Source organism: Vigna angularis, chromosome 4 (genome assembly GCF_016808095.1).
Source record: "Vigna angularis cultivar LongXiaoDou No.4 chromosome 4, ASM1680809v1, whole genome shotgun sequence".
NCBI classification, from domain to species: domain Eukaryota; kingdom Viridiplantae; phylum Streptophyta; class Magnoliopsida; order Fabales; family Fabaceae; genus Vigna; species Vigna angularis.
This window is the reverse complement of record NC_068973.1, coordinates 10928309-10948692: the sequence shown is the minus strand read 5'-3', so window position 1 is coordinate 10948692 and position 20384 is coordinate 10928309. Positions and strand designations below refer to the sequence as shown.

The 20384-nt window shown below is 33.6% G+C and overlaps 2 protein-coding genes across 2 annotated transcripts; one reads left to right on the top strand and one right to left on the bottom strand.

Moving 5' to 3' along the window:
- The first annotated feature begins 6290 nt into the window (after nucleotides 1–6290).
- Nucleotides 6291–10755, top strand: LOC108331957 (rac-like GTP-binding protein ARAC8). The gene is made up of 9 exons (XM_017566995.2): nucleotides 6291–6670; nucleotides 6940–7027; nucleotides 7377–7486; nucleotides 7574–7637; nucleotides 8691–8755; nucleotides 8850–8915; nucleotides 9783–9880; nucleotides 10331–10397; nucleotides 10493–10755. The coding sequence occupies exons 1-8, from the start codon at nucleotides 6566–6568 to the stop codon at nucleotides 10368–10370; spliced, it is 636 nt and encodes a 211-aa protein (XP_017422484.1). The 5' UTR covers nucleotides 6291–6565; the 3' UTR covers nucleotides 10371–10397; nucleotides 10493–10755.
- A 2153-nt stretch (nucleotides 10756–12908) lies between these two features.
- On the bottom strand, nucleotides 12909–19468 carry LOC108331459 (uncharacterized). The gene is made up of 3 exons (XM_017566146.2): nucleotides 19006–19468; nucleotides 17592–17963; nucleotides 12909–17500 (listed from the first exon to the last, which is right to left on the bottom strand). The coding sequence occupies exons 1-3, from the start codon at nucleotides 19129–19131 to the stop codon at nucleotides 13151–13153; spliced, it is 4848 nt and encodes a 1615-aa protein (XP_017421635.2). The 5' UTR covers nucleotides 19132–19468; the 3' UTR covers nucleotides 12909–13150.
- Between the last annotated feature and the right edge of the window lie 916 nt (nucleotides 19469–20384).

Here is a 20384-nt window from a genome sequence, read left to right as displayed (position 1 = left end):
AATGTTAGTCCAGCAGATAAGATGGTTTATGTTTTGTCCTAGTTGATTTCCTTTGTGGAGTAGTAGTGACAGGTTCAACATAAATAGGTTGAGAAGAAAAAATAACAAGGTTAGGAACAATAGAAGGAGGAGATGTAGGTGGTAAAAAGGGTTGATCAGTAACTTCTGAGAAAAGAGGTAATGAAGATGAAATAATTTTGGTGACAAAATCCAAAGAATTTTGTGTATCAATAGGTGAGTTCTTGTCACTAGTAAGAAAAGGAAATATGTTTTCATAAAATACTACATTCCTTGATAGAAAAAATTCCCTAGAGTTGAAATCTAACAAAAGGTAGTCTTTCACTCCTGTTTTAAAACCAAGTAAAACATATTTTCTTGCACAAGGTTGAAATTTTGTTATGTGAGCTTCAAGACTTGAAGCATAGCAAAGTGAGCCAAAAACTCGTAAGTAAGTAATGTCAAGTTTAACATTGTGTAACAGCTGAGATGGAGAAAATTATGTCAAATCTTTGGAAGGTAAAATATTAATGAGTTGCACAACATAATGAACAACATAAGACCAGAAAGTTATGGGCAAATGGGATTGAAACATTAAAGATCTAGCAACATTGAGAATGTGTTAATGTTTTCTCTCAACGACTCCATTTTGTTGAGTTGTTTCAACACAAGATAATTGATGTTGTATCCCTTTTTGTCTATAAAAATTTGTCATTGCAAACTCATTACCATTATCTGATCTAACAGCTTTTACATCAATGCCAAATTGTGTTTTTATATAAGAAACAAAGCCAAAAAGTTGTGATCTTGCATATGATTTACTTGCCATCAATTTAACCCATGTGTATCTAGACATAGCATCCACTATAGTTAAGAAATATTTGAAACCACCAATAGAAGAAGTACAATAGGGCCCCCAAATATCAACATGAATTAAATCAAAAGGAGCTTTTGAAACAGTAGTACTTAATTGAAAAGGAAATTTTCTTTGCTTAGAATAGTGACAAGTATCACAGTGAGTGTATTTTGTATCAGGTAAAGTGTCATACATGTTGCGTAATTTGATATAACAAGAAGAAGAAGGATGCCCTACTCTAGAGTGCCAAATATCTATAGAGTTATGTCTTATAGTAGAACAAGCAATACAATTCTCAAGAGTAATAGAAGCTGGTGAACCAAGGGTGTGGATGTAGGACATCTCTTTCTTCAACTTTCCCAATCATCTGCAGGGTTGACTTGTCCTGTATTTCACATAAAAATTCAGAAATGATAATTTTACAAGATAGAGATTTAGTTAACTTTGTGACCGAAATAAGATTGACTGAAAAATTAGGAACAAACAAGACATTATGTAAAGTAAGGTGTGGGCTAAGAGAAATTGTGCCAGAAAAATGAGCAAATGAAGAGTTCTAGTTGGGTACTTATACTGTAATTGATGAGATTCTATGATAAGAAACAAAATGAGACAAAGAACTGGATATATGATCAGTAACACATGTGTCTAGAATCCATTGGCAATAGATATTACCTTGATCCTGAGAAGAAGTGAAAACATTATGAGAACTCACTAGATCGGTAGAATGTGTGACTGTGGGATTAGATTGAGGAAGAAGTGTCAATAGACCATGAATATGTTCTTGAGAAAGTCTCAGAGCTGAGGAATGTGACTGTGCTTGAGAATTATTAGAAGAAGGAACAACTACAGAAGCCATTGAATTTCACAACCTCAAATTGGACAAAATTTCACAACCCAAATCTCCGATAACTCCTCCAGATTCCTCAAAAATCAATCCAGGGCTACGAGTGATTAAATCACTCAATTGTTTCTCATTGAAAACCCTAGAAAACAAAGTCAAAACATGAAACATAACGATGCGAGAGTAAAAGAGGGAGTAGCCATAGAAGGAGAAGAAATTGTATGAAAACCAAGAACGAAAGGTAGAAGATGAAGATCTTAGCAGTAACACAATTGGTTGTGGAAGAACGTGATCAAGAATTAATTTTCTTCTGATAGCATGTTATGAGAGAAGAAATGATGAAAATTGTATATCTTATTCAATGATAAGGAGAGAGTACAATTTATATATACAACTGTTTAAAACAATATAAAAACGGAATATAAATATAAAAATAGAATATAAATATATCAACATAAATGAACAGATATGAACGAAAAATAAATTAAATCCAATATGAACAGTCTAGGATAAGCACGTTAAACATTATCCTAAATGTTAAATGTTACTCCAATCAAACTTTGCCTAAACGTTATTATATGTATCATATCTAAACGCTTAAGAACGTCTAACACTTTTAACGCATGCATGAAATAGTACTCTATTGTTTGTTTTGTTATACTCTCTTTTTCGTGTAGATCATTAAAATACATAGCTTTATTCAAAAGTTATGCTTTAGATCACAAGACCATTAAGAGATAACAAGATATTTTGGGAATGTTTCCTTAATACTTTATATTTGACGCATTTGTAAAAGCAACACAATTGACTTGAAAGAAGCAACATAGCATCTAACTTCATACCTAAAGGCTACCTACTCTATGTGAAAGTCAATGCTGAGTAACGAATCTTTTTCGAAGAAGTCTATATAAAGAGGATTGCATAAAGAGAAGACAACAAGAACAAAATTTATTATTGCTCTTACACTGTCAATATTCTCTCTCGCTTACATCATCTAGACTTTCTCTTTGAAAAATAAAAACTTTATTACAAGTTTTCAGATATTCATTATGTTGAAAATATATCCTCTCTACAAGAGTCATCATCTGTTCTTGTATTTAAAAAACACTTTGTGGTTTTGTATATTCAAAAGTGAATTAAAATACTTGTTAGTTTAACTTTGTGTAGTTAAACGATCTAGTCAGTTGAACTAGTGTAAAACAATGAGTCATGAAACTCGTCTAACCAGTTGGGTTAGTTTGTAAAACTAGGAGTGGTTAAACTCGTTTGTAATCTTTTGAAGATTAGTAGAACCCCTTAAGTGTGTTTAAGGGAGAACTAGATGTAACTCAGTTTGAAGTAAACAAGTGTGAAATAAGTCTACATTCGTGTTTTCGTTTTAAAAGCTTTCTAAATGCTTCTGAAGAACTCTAAGTCTTCAAGACTGCTTGCAAACCGTCTAACCCATGTAGTAGCGTCTAACACTTATTTACGAAAAAGTTTTAAACTCTATTCAAACCCCCTTTCTAGAGTTTACTTGTGTTTCAATTATCAGTTGTATATAGTAATAATTAGAATTTACAGTAAAAAAAAAAAACTAATACACCTCAAGTGCAGGTATTATAGAAGAAATAAGAAAATGTTTCTCTTTAGCCATTTCCACTTATGCTACTATACTTGATGCCTTGATTTCACTCAATTGATGTTCTTGCTCTCCAAAAATGCTCAGAAGGATGTTCTTTCTCAACAATCTTGTAATGTTCTTTGTTTTTTTGGTAAAGAAACCAAACTCATATAGCAAAAACATAATCTTATCAGTTTTAATCAATTAGGTAAATAATTTAATCAATTAAAAGAAATAGTTTAGCTTCCTAATTTTCAATTTCAAGAGATTTAACAATACATATATTGTTTTAATCGATAGATAAATAATTTAATGAATTAAAACAGAGTTTAGCTTCCTAATTTTTATTTTCAAGAGATTTAACCATACATATTGTTTTAATCGATTAAATAAATAACTTAATGGATTAAAACAGAGAATTTAACTTTCTAATTTTCATTTTCAAAAGATTTAACAATATATACCATTTTAATCGATTAGATTATTGATTAAAATAGAAAAAAAAACTTCTTTATTAACATATTTAATAGAGCTAACAATTAATTAATAACCTGATTCTTCGGTATATGTATTTTAACATATTTTAATAATTAATTAATTTTAATAAAAACATTTAAACATAGTGAAAACAAATTAATCAGATTTGAAGCATCATAAAATGTTGATGTTTAGCTCCTTGTCAATAATTATTTTCATCTTATGAGTTTAATTCTTCTTTATTTCAACACTTACCTAAATTTAAGTTAAAAAGTATATAATTTTTATTAATCCTATGAAATTTTGTGCAGATGTGTATAATAAAAATATTTTTAATTGATAATAAACATCAATATTCTTGAAACGAAGTGATTATCATGTAAATATCTCTCTCATTAACTGTTTTGATACGTACCCATAATATCCCATGAAAGATTCAACCATAAAACTCAGCCATTCATTACGTAAAATGAATTAAAATATAATAATAATAATGATATAAAAAACATATTTTCATTTAATTATAAATTAATATACATGATGAGATGAACAACTTTTATTTAAGTAATTATTTTAAATATTTTCTATTTAAATGATACGTAAACTTTTTATATTAGTAATATTTCAAAATTAAACAATAACTAAGATAAACACAGGCGTGAAATAAATATATGATTACGGATATAATTATAGTTTGTTATTGAAATAAAAAATATTATAAATAATATTATGTAAATCATTTTTTTATTATGAATAATTAGTTAAAGTTGAAAAATTAATTATAAAATAATAAAAAAAAGTAAATAAGTCTTTTATAATAAATAATTATTTGAATTAAAAAATAAATTACTAAAATAATAAAATTGAAAGATAATTTTTTATTATAAATAATTATTTAGATTTTAAAACTAATTATTAAAAATAAAATTAAAAAAAAAAGACATTAAAGAAATGTATCATTTACAGTTATAGATAACTATAAATCCAAGGACGAAAATTACCTCCAAACCAAATGCTGGTGAGAGCTTACATAGAGTTGGACCACCAAACACCCTTTTCATGGGTCCATGACGCGTAAGAATAATTAATGCACCAGCTTCACACCCAATAGTATAATTAATTAAGCCTAAAAGGAAATAAAACAATAGTATAACTATTTTTGTTATTAATTTTATTTCTAAAATATATAAATCTTATTTGTAAGTGAATCTTATTTAAAAAGTGAAATAAAAATACAAAGAATTATTTTCAATTACACTTGAAATAATAACATAAAAGTCTTTGTATAACAATTTAATTAAATAAGTTGAATAAAGTTTGAAGTACAATATCGAAGGTAGGAAATTTTCTTTTTCTGAAAGACAACTTATATCCTTTATAAGAAAAAATATTATTCAAGTAAAAATCATCTTCTATATAATTGAGTTAATTTTTTAGGAAAAGAGTTTGTGTATACAACAATTGAACTGAAATTATATATATATATATATATATATATATATATATATATATATATATATATGTATGTATGTATATGTATATATGTGTGTGACTTAAAGCGTTTAAAAAGGAATAAGATATAAATTATAACTTATTATTTCAATAAACAAATCATAAAAAAATTTCATCTTCAACACCCCATGAGTTTAAAGCTACTCAACCTAATTCATTATAGAAAAAAGAAAATTAATAAGAGTGTGAAAATATCCTTTAAAATTTTCTAATTTTAAAATAATCAACAATAAATATTTATGTGAGAAAGTTCTTTGTAAACTTTAAGGGCATTTCATGATAACTACTTTTTACTTTTTTTTCTCTCATTTTTTCAACATCTATCATTTTGCCCATGAACAAATCAAAATCGATCATGTGACTTGTAAAGGTTTATTAACACTTACGACATCCCTTTAAATTTGGTAGCTATTTAAAAGGGATATAAATATGCCAATAATAAAGTTATACTAAACAAAACAAAACCTATATCTTTATTTGTTTAAATTTATAAATAAAAAAAGAATCTCAAATGTGTAAAGAAAGGCACTAATGTGTTAATAAATACATACAAGTCATGTGATGTACGATCTTGCTATAACTGATCATTAAAAGAGTCAGAATCTAAAGTTTAGGAGAAAAAATAATTCTTCCAATTTGGAATTGTTTTGTGCGACATCAACAGAAAGGAAAAAATAGTTGTTGTGTACATGTTAGTGTTTCACTTTTTTCATAAAATTTCATAAAGCTAATTTTAATTTGTTTAATATAATTCAAATATTTTTTGTTCCAATTAATCTTAATGTGTATGTAGAAAAACTATATGAGCAGATTAAGAAATTAAAAATACTCAGACCAAGATTTTAATGCAAACTAGGAATCTAAGAAAAAAAAAACTTAATTAAAAAGTAAGAATAATAAAAAATTTAATTTTCTAAATTCAACTTCTTTTTTTATCTTTTGCTTTCTCTTCAGTTCAAAAATGGTTTTCTTTGTCATTTGCTTCTCTTCCAACGTACTATGACAAAAAATTGTACCTGACTTTAAATAAAAGCACAAAAGAAAAAATAATAAAAAATTGCTTTTGCAAAGACTAAGATTAAAAAAGAAAAGCAATTGGCAGGTACAAGAAAGAGGGAATGAGTGAGAATCATGTGAAGTGCCGCCACTCTTTCTCTCTCTCCATCAGTGGCTGGGTCAATCAAAAGCTTTAATCTTTTACAATCCAACAAAACACCCACTTCTGTTTCCCTTTTGGTTAAGCTATTCTCAGAGTTTCTTCTTCTTTGTGTTTCTTCCAATGGCTGCTATTGCCCCAAGATTCATCAAGTGTGTGACCGTTGGGGACGGAGCTGTAGGGAAGACCTGCATGCTCATTTGCTACACCAGCAACAAATTCCCCACGGTGTGCATGCTTTCTTCCAAATCCTTTATGCTTTGAAGAGATCATTTTTTTAATTGCTTCCATTTAATGTTCTTATCCTGTAATTGTTCACTGTGTGTGCATATGCATCCTGAATTCCGCTCAGTTCCGTTGAAGTCATCTTAATTTGCTTAAAACATGATTTTTTTGTTTGTGTGTGTGTTGGACACAGAAGGTAACCCATTTATTATCTTGTAAAATTTCACCATTGAGTTCATCTGATTTGGCTTTCCCTCTATGTTGATCATCAGGACTATATTCCCACTGTGTTTGACAATTTCAGTGCCAATGTAGTTGTTGAAGGCGTAACTGTCAATTTAGGCCTTTGGGATACAGCTGGTATACCCTCTGAGACTTGTTATAATTTTTTTGTTGTTTTATTTTATCTGGGGAGGGGAAGGATTCGTGTAAAACTGAAAAGATTGAATTAAAGTTTCTTGAGATTTCACACAATACTCCTTTTTTTTCTTCATTTAGAGTATATTAAACTGACACCTGCTGTCCTAAAACACTTTATTTACACCAAATACTCCCAACAGGAGAGTTTCTGGAACCTTAAAAAGGTAGTGATTCAGAAGCAATTTCAATAAACCACTGGTGGTATAAGTCTAATTGGCTCCAAGGGAGGGTTTTGTATGTTGAAAGGCAAAGTTTGTTATATTGTATTTGTTTCCAATACCTTCCTTAGGGCAAGAGGATTACAACAGGCTGAGGCCATTGAGCTACAGGGGGGCAGATGTCTTTGTCTTGGCTTTTTCTTTAGTTAGTCGAGCAAGCTATGAGAATGTGCTGAAGAAGGTATGCTTCAGTGCTTGTATCTCTGAATTGGTATTTTGATGTCTTGCAGATTTCTCTTTTGTTCTCTAATTTGTATGCACTCTCCAGTGGATCCCTGAACTCCAGCATTTTGCCCCTGGCATCCCATTGGTATTGGTTGGTACCAAATTGGGTAAGTCATCCTTCACTTGTGTTAATGTCTGTCTTAGTCTCGTGCTAATTTGTCTTCTAATTATAGACCCTTCTGTGTATCAATTCTTTTACAATAGAATTCAGTAAAAGAATATGCACAAAGTTTTGTGCCATAGTATATATTTTAAACGTAACAAACTCATTCATCATAAATTTGTGAAGACTGGCTTTCATATGGGTTGGGCTTATATGTGCAGCTCCTAACTTGTCCATGTATCCCTACTATAGTGAGGACACATTTTAGTTTACATCTCCTTCATCACTTATTGGTAATCTACTTAAGAAATTGTATTCAGATATTACAAATGCAGATTGCTTGACCAAAAAATTCTACTGCAAGGATGACATAATTGTATCATTGATGCCATCTACTTTAATTGGAGTAAACAAGAACTCAGTGCTATAAGCTTTAAAGACTATTCTTTAGTGTAGTTTAAATGTTGTAATCCCTTTTATTAATTGATCAATAAATATTGGATCATCTTCACAAAAGGATGCCTAATCTTTTTTACCAAAATTTAGAATTTAAAAATAAAGAAGTTGGATCATGATACGTAAGCATCATGACAATTGCTTCATGATGCATAATCTTCACATCAACTCTAATATTACTACCACTGAATTAAATGAAAGAAAGCTTTATTCAAGATTTGAAAAACTATGACAATAACGAGCAACATAATCACGAATTCATTAGTCTACCATTAATCTTGATCTCCTTTACTTTTTCTTGATTCATTTGACAGTTTGCATAATTTAGTATTTTGATCAAATAGTTTTTGTCTCTTGCTTCATACAGCAGACATAATCCATCTCTAGTTCTAACAGTTTGTTAATTTTTACTTCATCATATCCTAAAACATTACTTATGCATAAGTTTTATTTCAAGATAATATTTTATTTCAACAGCAAGTTAGTGTTAGAACAAGATTGTAAAAGTAAAAGGAAAAAGGAAAACAATTTTGACATCAATGTTCAATTAATGGTGGCAGTAGTATGACATGCATTGCTATTATGTGTGATGGGCATGCAGATCTCCGAGAAGACAAGCACTATATGGCTGATCATCCAGGTTTGATGCCCGTGACTACTGAGCAAGTACAAATCTTTCATCACCAAATGTGTATGCAAATGTGTAGAGTTTCGCATGCAATGATTTTTATGAAGTATTGGATTTTCTGTTCATTACTAGGGTGAGGAACTCCGTAAACAGATTGGAGCAACCTATTATATCGAGTGCAGCTCAAAAACTCAGCAGGTATATTTAAGTACCATCTTATTCTTGCAATTGTTTGTTTGTACATGAAAAAAATACCACACAGTATAATTCATCTTTTAGAGGAATGCAATTTAAAATAAAATAAATTATGGTAGGTGGATCATGTTTGGATGATGTGCAATAATGTAAATCACTCATGCCTTACTGATATAGCCTTTTTAACAACTTTTTTCTAAATTTTAAGTAAAATCTAATTCATGAAGTTGGGCCATGTTTTTATTATTTTGTTGTTTCACATATCAAATAATTATGACTTCAAAATGATTAAATGTAATGTAAAATAAGGATGTGGGACTTGTGGACCCAGTTAATAAAGTTTAGAGTTGTTAGGCTGGAGAAGTGAGTTACCTAACGGACCCGATTTATCTGTAGCACTTTCCCTGCTTTCCAGATCCTGGAATGTATTTTGTATGATCTGAAATGCATGGAAAGTGGTTCAAGAAAACTGTGAAGTGCAAGAAGAAAAATGTTTACATTATAAAAGGTAAAATTGTCTAATATCTAATCATGGAATCCACTTAATTAATTTAAGAACCTCAAAAGGTAAAATTCAGTTGTTGGGATGGAGATGGCCTGGCATAGAATGTGAAAATTTGTTAAATTATCCGAAAGGTGCCAATACACCATTACTCCAATGAGATGCTTTCATAGCTGTAAAAAATTGTGAAATGTAGCAATATCATTTGGTTTTGCTCATGTGATGTGTTTGTTGTTAAAGGGTCTATTATTGGTATCTCTCAATTTTGGTATGCCAGATATTTTTCATCAGTTTTTGGAGATACTTACTTTGATGTTTTAACAAATATTCTGCCTGAAACCAAACTTATTTTCGCAATACTATTGCAGAATGTGAAGGGGGTTTTTGATGCTGCAATAAGAATGGTGATCAAGCCTCCACAAAAGCAAAACGAGAAGAGGAAGAAAAAACCACGAGGCTGTTTCCTGTCAGTGCACCTTTTCTATATTATATCTAACAGTTTTATACATATTTTTCTGTTGGGGTAACACTTTTCCTTTGACACCTCACTGTTTTCATTTCAACAATTTTATATTATCCCTATCGAAAAGTTACCCACTTTGAGTATTCAAATATTTTAGTAGTTGGTTGTACTTACCCAAAATTTATTGTGCATCAAGAACTGATAAAATAGTTAATAACTGGTCAGGTTAGGTTACCAATACTTAAGGAAAACAATAATGAATAACGTGGCAACTCGCATTAAACCACCATAGTTTATTAAAGAGAATACACGGTGGCAATTAAAGTGTGAAAAAAATATATGTATATATGCACATGATAAAATTGTACTATAGTTTGGCTTGTTTTGAATGTTATAATATTAGTTCCTGTGACTTTTGGTTATTGGATTTAATCTATCTCAGTGAAAATGCAGAAACGTGTTGTGTGGAAGGAACATTGTTCGTCTTAAATGAAAGACTACATTAGCATTTCATCCAAAGGTTTGATTGTAGAAATATGAAACTTGAATTATAATGACTTGGGTGGAGTTTGCAGTGTTGGTACTTATATTTGGTTGTTTTGAATTTGATTTCAGGTAGGTTTTAATGTTATGAAACAGTTGCACCATATAAGCATGTAAAGAAAGCACAAAGAAGTTTGTTGGCTAGCTACCATTTATTTAAATTATTTTATTTGAATTTGATCTAGTTTCAGTGTATATATATATATATGATATGAGGTGTCATTATCTGATATTCAAACTAAACTAGCTTTTCAAATTATTACTAATTAAAGCGTGCTGAATTGTTGTATTGTTCATAATCTCTATATAAAAGGACTCGTTGGGTGGTTCATTATTCAGAATAGACCAATATCAGCAACTATTTGAAAAACCTATGCTTTTATTGTACTTATTTCTCAAATGATATGACGTTTGATCCCACCATCCCTCTCCCTTCACCTTCTCCAACTTTAGCTGCTCAATTGTCTGAATCAGGTAAGAGAACGAAGGTTACGATTATCAGCATGTTTTTCTATAAAAAAAATAAATATAATCTAATTTCTAGAAGAAAATTTGATTTTTAGAAATTTAACTCCTTTAAATTTCTAATTTTTAAGTTTGTACAAAAGTTAATTTGAATTGATAAATATTATCTTTTATTTTTATCTCTTCAAGAATTACTCGAATAAATTTATTAAAAAAACCATTACTCAACATAAAGACTTCGTTTCGCATGGCTTTTTATTAATTTATTCATCTTACTTTTAAATTTATGTTTTGAAAATAATTTTTCTTTATATTCAATCTCAATTATTCAAATCACCGGTAAAAGAAATTTAATTCAAGTTTCCCTTCACTAATTTTCCTTTATATTTAAAAGTTTTAATTAGGAAATTCACGTTTATTTTAATAATCGAACAACTTTTATAAAAAAATAAAAACGGTACTATCCAAATCCAATAATTTTAGTTCTAATTAGAAAAAACACGTTTATTTTAATAATCGAACAACTTTTACAAAAACAAATAAAAACGGTACCATCAAAATCCAATAATTTTAGTCCATTCAAATTGAAAGAAAATTTCTTCGAAATAAGAGATATCAAAATGAAGTCAAACCTATAAACCAATCGATTTACCGCCAATTCGAATTGTGATGGATTGTAAAAAAATTAATTGTTTTAGATGTAAGTTAACTGACTTAATCCACAAATTAATGAGTCAAGTTGAAGGTGATTATTTTAACTTATGTTTATAAACTATATAAATTAATATTTTAATTTTAAATTTTAAATTTTAACTACTATAAAATATTTAAACACTTAAAAATAATCAAGTCAAATATATTGCAAAAAATATATAAAATAAATAAATAAATAAAGAAAAAATAGCATTAATGAAATCAATCTACTAACCCACAAATATGTGATAAGCAGAGTTCACAAACAAGAAAACAACTTATGATGAGTCAATCATGTAAACCAGGTTACATTAACTCACTACCCTATTTGAAATTACTTATCCAAATAAAAACATACCAACTTGTTAGCTTTCAGTTAAAATTAATTTTCTGTTTTAATTATTTGATTGAAAACATAGGCTAATCCCATCTTCTAAACAAACCAGAAGCATGCAACCTTATTCCGCTTATACCCTTTTCCGACTTAACACCGACCACGAAATGCCACCAAACATTCTTTTAGTCCATCACACAACATTACAAGAACAAGTAATGATATACAGACTGGCGAGTGTGGACAGAGATTTCTCCGTATGACACGGAATTAGACAGTTCCAAGAAAACGACAACGTATCAAAGTTCTGGCTTTGATTAACATATCGAGTGAAAAAATTAGCAACGCCAAATTTGCACGACTCTATACAAAAACAAAGCCAGTGTGATAATGAAAACACGACTAGTTGTAAATATCAACAAAATCAGGTAGAAACGTTAAATGTGAAGGAATCTGATACACAGCAAACATATATCGATCACAGCAGAGGAAGAAACTTGGTGCCAAAATTTGTTGGTCCCTATTATGTATGTATGTGTGTGTATAGGAAAAGATTTTAATTTAGTTTCTGAACGTAAAAAGAGGATTTCTACATGAAGTGCTGATAAGGGAAAGTTATGGTCCACTAGATATAGATATAGATGCAACAAGTATGGTCCCCTCTTTAGGAAGGAAAAATAACTAGTTCCCCTTCCAAATATTCCTGTAAAATATATATGATAAACTAAGGGAATGAGGACCTGCGACTAACATAATCAGACGCCCACTTACCACCCAATTCTCCCAAAAGCAAATGTTAGATGTTCTATGGAAATTGACCATCCCCCATCCACAAATCACTGAAGACAACACATTTAGCATACAAACAACTACTTAAGAGGCATGACAACACTCAATTGAGGATCACCTAAGAAAACATAAAAAAGATAGTAAAAAGAAAACTAGCAAGAAGAACGGAAATATATGAGAGCCACAGCAGGCTGAAACGGAGCAGGATTTCTCAATGAAAATGGGACAGAAGACTGCCCACAGAGAAATTGCAATAGCATTTATTCCATTATCATTTAAATATATTTCTTAACGAAAAAAGTAACAACCTCCACTGAATTACATCAGCATGACACAGGATATATTTTCAGATCTTCTCCCACAAGTGACCAAGTGTTGCAAACATTTGAATATACAAAACTAAACACTTACAAGCATGTGGTCATCAGATTGTATGATTATATAGATTGCTATTGCCATGAGGATTGGTTGTAGCCATCCCACCCACCATCAGGCTCCTTCCTCTTCCGAACACTACCGGCAAGCTGGATCCTCGCTTGCTCCTCAGCTAAGGCCTGTGAACTAGCAACAGAAAGTTGCCTAGATGGAAGAGGCAAACTCTCATCTCTCCCCTCCATGTCTGAACAGCCAGGTCCAGCATTAAGATCTAAACCCTGCCTTGTCCATTTTCTACTGGTCTCAGCACTACCACTATTGTTACCTTCTGGAAGACCAACAACATAGGGCCTGGGGTAATGAGATGAAACTGTGCCGGCAGGCCCCATTAACTGTGAATTTACTGCAGGGAAGCAAAGCCGATTGGCTGATGTTGGATATACGTAAGTAGTTGACCCAGCAGAAAAAGAAGCTGATGGAAGAGGGAAGCTGGAGTTAAAGGGGAAGACGGGATATTCAAATGGAGCAGATGGATATGACACTGCAGGAGAAGATGACAATACTGGGGCCCTATAAATATCAGGTCCAAATGGGTTGCCACCAGCAGCAGGAGTCAACAACCTTTGTGGCCCATTTGGAGCAACAATTGAAAAGGGCTGATCCCCTCTATCAGGCATAATTGAAGATATTGAGACAGCAGAATAGGTGTTGCCACTGGAAGGAAGCCAAGAGAAGTTGCCTGGCTCAGCAGTAGTCATTCTATGTCCAGAAACAGGTAATTGAGATGGCACATTGCTCCGGGAGTGCTGAGAGAACAATGAGGATTCGGTGGTCATTTCATCCACAGAAGGTCCGTTGTTCAAATCAAAGTCCCTGTGGGCATTCACTTCTCTAATTGGTGGACCACCCAATGATGATTTCCCCTGCATAATTGGCACATCAATTTTATGATTACTGTTCAAGCAAATGCCCATGTCGGAAGCATCATCCACTTGGTTTAAGTCAAGACCAAGCCCTCCAGAGCTGCGAACAGGTGAAGGTATTTTACTGCATACAGGATCATGACTATCAGTTGCAAGAGATATAGAATTTGTGTGTCGAGCACAAGAAATGTCATCAAGTATTCTTTCATCAGCCACATTCAAGTCAATATCCAATGGTGCTCGACTCTGCTTTCCAGCTGGAGCATCAGGAATAGGGGTAGCTGATGTACCAAGAGGCATTTCCATAACTTTCCTGGGTTCAGCTGGCCTGAAAGCACTGGTGGCAGCTGATCCCTTCCAACCAATTTCACCTTTACTTCTCAATAAATCTTCGGGAGGCACAAAGTGCCCCTTAGCAGCAGACGCCACAGTGACTGGGGCAAGAATACCACAAGACATAGATGAAGCAGGAAATGGAACAGGACTGATCAATCGACCAGAAGGTGCACATCCTGAATTGGCAATGCTGTTGAACTCACATCTTCCATCATTTGCATTGAGCCCTTCATTTAAATCAAATTCAACCTTTGCATCCGCATCTGACACAGCTGCAGCAGACATGGAAGAAGCATCTGCAGTGGTAGAGGTGCACTCCTCAGCCTCCTCTGCTTCTGAGGAAGTCAATTTCAACCTTTTAGAATTGAGATGCTTATCAATTTCTTGTGAAAGAACACTAGGTGAATCTTCAGGAAGATCCTCTCTAGAAGGTTGGTCACGAACATCTCTCGTTTCTAAATTCTCCTCTACATGTTCAGCAACAAGACCAGTCACAATAGAACATATACCTCTATTCTCAGGCATGGTCAAGGTGTCACTTTCAGACTCACTTCTTTTACTTCTACACTGATTGACATGATTCTCAGCATCAACATCATCAATTTTGTCAGATTCCCGTTCAGGGAAGTCTTTAAGAACCTTGTCAACACTATAACCAGAAGAATGGAGCGCTTTATCATCTTTTCCTCTTGCCAAATCAGACTGAACAAGTACAGCAGGAGGATTTTTAACTGTCTGTCCACTGCCATTTGATCCTTCAGCAGTATAGTTATCACTCTGAACATCCACTTCCGCAGCTGTATGTGACAATTTTTTAGCTGCTTCTGCCTCAACATCAGCAACACAATTGATTTTATCATGAATTTCGCCAGCATTGACTCCCTGAACAACCTCCTGTAGCTGCTTGCTTCCATCACCATCTCCAGCTTCTTGTACAGAATTTTCAGCAAGGCCAACCAGAGGAGTAGGTCCAGATTTTTCATTTAATTTTCCTTTGCTTTCCAAAGTAGTTTCAGCAACCTGTTGTAAATCCATATTGCATGCATCAACACGCTTATTTAGCTCTCTTGCAGTTTTTCCTCCTGAAGCTTGAAAATCAGAATCGCTTTCACCATTTGCCCCTAGATCACCTGTTACAGAGGCCAGATTCTTATGTTCAACATCAAGAGCATTATTTGAGTGACATTCATCACGAACAAGATTTTCTTCAGAGGACTTAACACCATTGTCTGTGCATGACTGTTCAACAGCAGCTGTGTTTCTTTCTGGAGATCCAGTTGGAGTTAACAATTCAGATTTCAATATCTCTCCAGCAGCCACACTAGCAAGAAGATTCATTCCACCATCATCAGCTTCAGAGTACTTAACACCTTCAATTAAAGCATTTATTGAGCTGTAAGAAGCATCCTGCAAATTGCCAGCTTTATTTTCATTTCCAGATGATGATGAAGCAGCTTTTGATACTTCCAATGCCTTCTTACAATCATTGCCAGTCCGACAGTGCTCTTCATCAGTAACTGCAGCAGGTGATCCATCACCCTCATCAGAGCCAGTCAATACCTCTTTAAAGTCATTACTCTGCCAAGATTCAGTATTAATATCTGAACCAATATTTACTCGATAAAGGTCGCTCTTTTCCTTTGGGCTGTGATCAGACTGATCATGCTTCTCAGGAAGAACAGGAGACGAAGCTCGACTATTCATGATTGTAGGATCATCAAAAGAACCAGCGCTGACACTTTGTGCAGGACTTCTACCTTGATTTGGAATTTTAACAATCAGCTTTGGAATATTGCCCTCAAGAGAAGTTCCATCAACTGCTTTATCCATTAATCCAGGTTGAGATATTTTTTCTGAAGTTAAATTTTTGTGCATGGAGGAATTCCTGCTTGATCCGGTTTCCCTTTGCCCCCCAGATGGAGATGAACCTGAAAATCCATTAATGGATTTTCGATGCCGTGAAGAGCCTCCAGAAATCTTATTGGCACTCATTGCAGTAGAGCTTCTGGCATCTTCCTTTACTGAGTGACCTCCAGTTTTAGCATGGTCACTAGAACAAGATTGACTGTTGTTGTGAGATTGACTAGAACTACAACTTTTCTCATCCCTTGCATTTGCCATGGGAGGATCAGAACCTCCATTGACAGCAACAATACGAGGCTGCCCATCTTTTAAATTTGCAGTCGCAGCTGCAGGTGACGGCACTGATTTTGCAGGCCCTGGAAATGCAGATGTTGATGCAGATCTAGTAATATTCTCTCCCTGGACAATCTTCACAGAGGTGGTCTTGGAAGCAGAAAGCTGGGTAACTGAACTCTTCATGGCAACATCTGATGATGCACCTGAATGTCTATTCCCACCTTGACTAACATCAGAAGGACGTGATTTGGCAGGCCAGTGGACATTGGTACCTGAACCAGACTTTGCATCATTTATATTCATTTCAGCTTCAACTCGTTTCTTCCATGTATCAACTAAACCTCTTGCTTTCCTCTGAATTTCAGCGTTTTTGTGACTTCGCAAATGATTCACAGATTTTCCAATGTTGCATGTTTGTAAAGCCTGAAGATTTACTGGAAGTTTATCAAGTGCCCGTAGCAATACCAACAGAAATTCCTCAGCAGATTTATCACTGTCGCCAATCTTCCCTTTATGGACCTCTTGGAGCCATTCATCAAATACAGGCAAACCCCTTTGCTGCACAAACTGACTAAGACAATCTAACTTATCTGTTGCTGCAACGACAGCTGCAAGCAATGACCGGCTAGCTAAATCAATCTTCTTCTCATTTCTATCAGGAACCATCAGCTGCACTAATTTTTCAACTCCTTCACCATCAACAAGCCCTCCCTTCTCAGTAATTTTTGCAATCTCTGTCTTGAAAATGTTATCATGCTTGAAATTACCAGAATCCCCATCCTCAGTTTTTATTGATCGTTCTCGCTTGGCTGACTCAGAGCCTTGATCTGCCCTTTCCCTTTTCCTCCCCTTAATGTGAGAAGGAAAGGAAGAAGTACTATTCTGGACACTATCTGAAGCAGATTTTAACTGAGATGTTGAAGTTGGACTACTCATAGGCTTAGGAGAACGGCCACCTGGCTGCACTGTTGCATGCATTTCCACACAATTCCTGTATAATAGTTTATCTACTTCTTCTTGACAATCCTGGGATGATGAGGACAAAATAAGTTGGGAAAAGACTGAGCACGACAAAAAAATTCATAACATACAGGAACATCTGAGAGCAGAAACTTACATTAATATAATCTTGATCATTTAACCACCATAAACACTTGTTTGCAATGTCATAAACCCTCCTGCACAAAAATGAAGAAATCCCTGGTTGAAGTTCTGCCCCCTTAGGAAGAAATGCAACTTTACAAGGATGGAGCAGAGCTTCAGCATCAATCTCATCCTTATGGAAGGTGTAGAAGATTTCGTTTGGAGCAGCCTCCAAAGGCACGCTCTTGCTGAGTTTTACTTCAATTGATCGATAGAGCCAACTAACACCAAACTTCAATTTTTTATCTTTGCCAATTGTCAGATAACGAATTATACCAATATATGGTGGGCGATCTTCAGAAGGTTTGAAGAGAGCACATTCACCAACACTAATTTTGCGACGGTCCTATGATTTGAGAAGACAGGGAATCCTTAGTGAAATATTAAAATTCAATCAACAGAAACAGAATGCCTCAGTGCTTTGCATTTAACATAAGTCATATTAGGTATTTTGAATATTTTATTTTACACTTATTTGGCAGCTGCTCCCTTAAAAAGAATATTCACAGGTACACATTCTTCTTTCGCATTAGAATTAAAATAAATTTAATTAAAGAACCAAGAAATCACCACTAAACACCCAAATAAGTCTAAAGCACAGCAGTATGACACCTAAACCAAGAATGGAATTTCAATTAAGATAATTTCATTAAATTTATAAAGGAGCTCAAAGAGCTTTTACAGTAACAAAAAAGGCCCAAGTCTAAACTCATCAGGGATATATATTCTCTGCCTGGTTATAAGCCTAACAAACCACAATCCTGATTCACACAGATTGTACCTGTATCTAAATCTATAAAATCTTTATATAATCCCACACACAGCCAGCCTCCCAAATCCAGCCTTGCTCACATCAACCATTCCCCCCAAATGTAAATCATCAGCCCCTCAATTGACTACATAACTCATTGTAGGTCCTTTCAATAGCTGGCAAAATATCTGGACCTCTTTTCTTCCTACTACTACTACTACATCAAAATTACATAAGCTTGCTACAATTAAAAATTAAAAATTGCAAGAAATATGATCTATTCCATTAGAGATTAGAACAATTAAAATCAACCTCTTGTAGTAATGACAAGAAAAATGATCCATTCCATTTAAAGATACTAATTGAAAAGTATACATCCTCCAATAAATAAATAAAAATCTAATCATAAATTCTTGATTATTAGAAAAGGGTTAAACACATTTTGGTTCCAAATTCAGCACTTTCCATCTTAATCCTACCTTAGACACATACTTACACAGAACACACTCATAAAAAGCTACACTTTATTTCCATATTAAGACACATATGTGCTGTCAGACATACATAATCATGTACAGCTTTTCCTTACACAGAAGAAACAGAAACCTATCACGCAATCCTGACCCAATTACAATACCTTAAAGAAAGACTTCACTGACGATGAAGAAGAAGACGAAGAAACATCGGCGTTCAGAGACGAGTTGCCAAGTGTGGGAGCTTTCCACATGTGCCGAGTGCCCTTCTCACCTCCACGTCCATGCATAGCCTTGCATTTTCCCCAACACGTACCATCAAATCCCCTCCAAATTCCACACCCGAAGCCCTCAGAACCACCGAAACCCTAGATCCGTGCAAAACCCTAACTCTACCACCATGCTTCCACGAAACCCTAAAAAGGACTGAGTTCTGGAAATTGAAATTAGGAGAATCGGATCCAGCCGAAGAAAAATGCAAAAGAGGAACAATCGATGGAGAGAAGGAAGGAACGAATTGGGAGCCGCCTTTGGATGTGGGAAGGGGGAAAATGCGACAATCTAGAGAGAGAAAGAAGATAGAAGAGAGAGAGTGAAAGAAAGCGTGTGGGTAAAGGGGTGAAGGGTGTACTTGGGTACTTACCTAATAGGGGTCGGGCAGAACGGGCAGTGCGGGCAGGGAGAATGATAACGTCACAGGATGGTGAGGCGACGTGTGGAGAATGAGACTGGAGATTGGTGCCTTGGGAAGTGAGTCACCAGCATTGACTGGTCCATATACTGCTTTTTATTTGACTTTTACTTTCTCTCTCTGATCTCTCTCGCTGACAAACACCAGTTTCTTTGTTTGTTTCTTTCTTTTCTTTCTTTTTTCATTTTTTTTTTCTTTTCTAATTTATCTCTAGTGGGTTATTGAATGTGCTGTTATTGGTCCGGTTAAGAAGGGCAGAAGGGTAATTTTCTGTGCTACAGTCCACATGGAAGGATATGAGAGCAAGTTAAGGTTGTCTTGGGATGTTCCAACACCTGTTACTGTGAGCAATACATTTTTTATTGTGTTTGTCCCAGGAAATTTTGTGATACCCTCTTTACACCTCTTTCAGCCACATCCAATATGGATTTCAGCCTCCACAGAAGAAATTTCTCAAAAGAAATTGTAATAACCAATAAGAGTATCTTAACTTTATCAAAACGGGAACACATTCATTCATGTTTATTTTCCTTTTTGATTCAATAGAGATTGAGAAAAGAGAGAATGAGGAGAAAAGTGGGTGGGTACAATGGTTTAGTGTAGTTCAGCAAGGTATAGAAATAGGGTTGTGAAATGTGAAAAAAAGAGTATGAGGATCGGTATAAAGAAATGATATACAAGAATATTGTATTCTCCAAATTTAAAAAACTAATCTTAGTGTTACATTTTTATTTTAAGTTTTTTTGTTTAAATTAAGATCACTCTTAATCATCACATTATTACCATGTTTAAATAATTGTCAATGTATATGTTAATATTATTAAAATTAAATTATTATCGACTTCATCGAAA

What these genes read in the sequence shown, in the direction of transcription:
- LOC108331957 (XM_017566995.2), top strand. Translation starts at nt 6,566, where the DNA reads ATGGCTGCTATTGCCCCAAGATTCATCAAGTGTGTGACCGTTGGGGAC. An exon ending in CCAGCAACAAATTCCCCACG is followed by an intron (nt 6,671 to 6,939) that starts GTGTGCATGCTT and finishes GTTGATCATCAG; the next exon opens with GACTATATTCCCACTGTGTT. An exon ending in GCAGCTCAAAAACTCAGCAG is followed by an intron (nt 8,916 to 9,782) that starts GTATATTTAAGT and finishes ATACTATTGCAG; the next exon opens with AATGTGAAGGGGGTTTTTGA.
- LOC108331459 (XM_017566146.2), bottom strand. Translation starts at nt 19,131, where the DNA reads ATGCATGGACGTGGAGGTGAGAAGGGCACTCGGCACATGTGGAAAGCT. An exon ending in CAGTGAAGTCTTTCTTTAAG is followed by an intron (nt 17,964 to 19,005) that starts GTATTGTAATTG and finishes CTCAAATCATAG; the next exon opens with GACCGTCGCAAAATTAGTGT. An exon ending in ATGATCAAGATTATATTAAT is followed by an intron (nt 17,501 to 17,591) that starts GTAAGTTTCTGC and finishes TCATCATCCCAG; the next exon opens with GATTGTCAAGAAGAAGTAGA.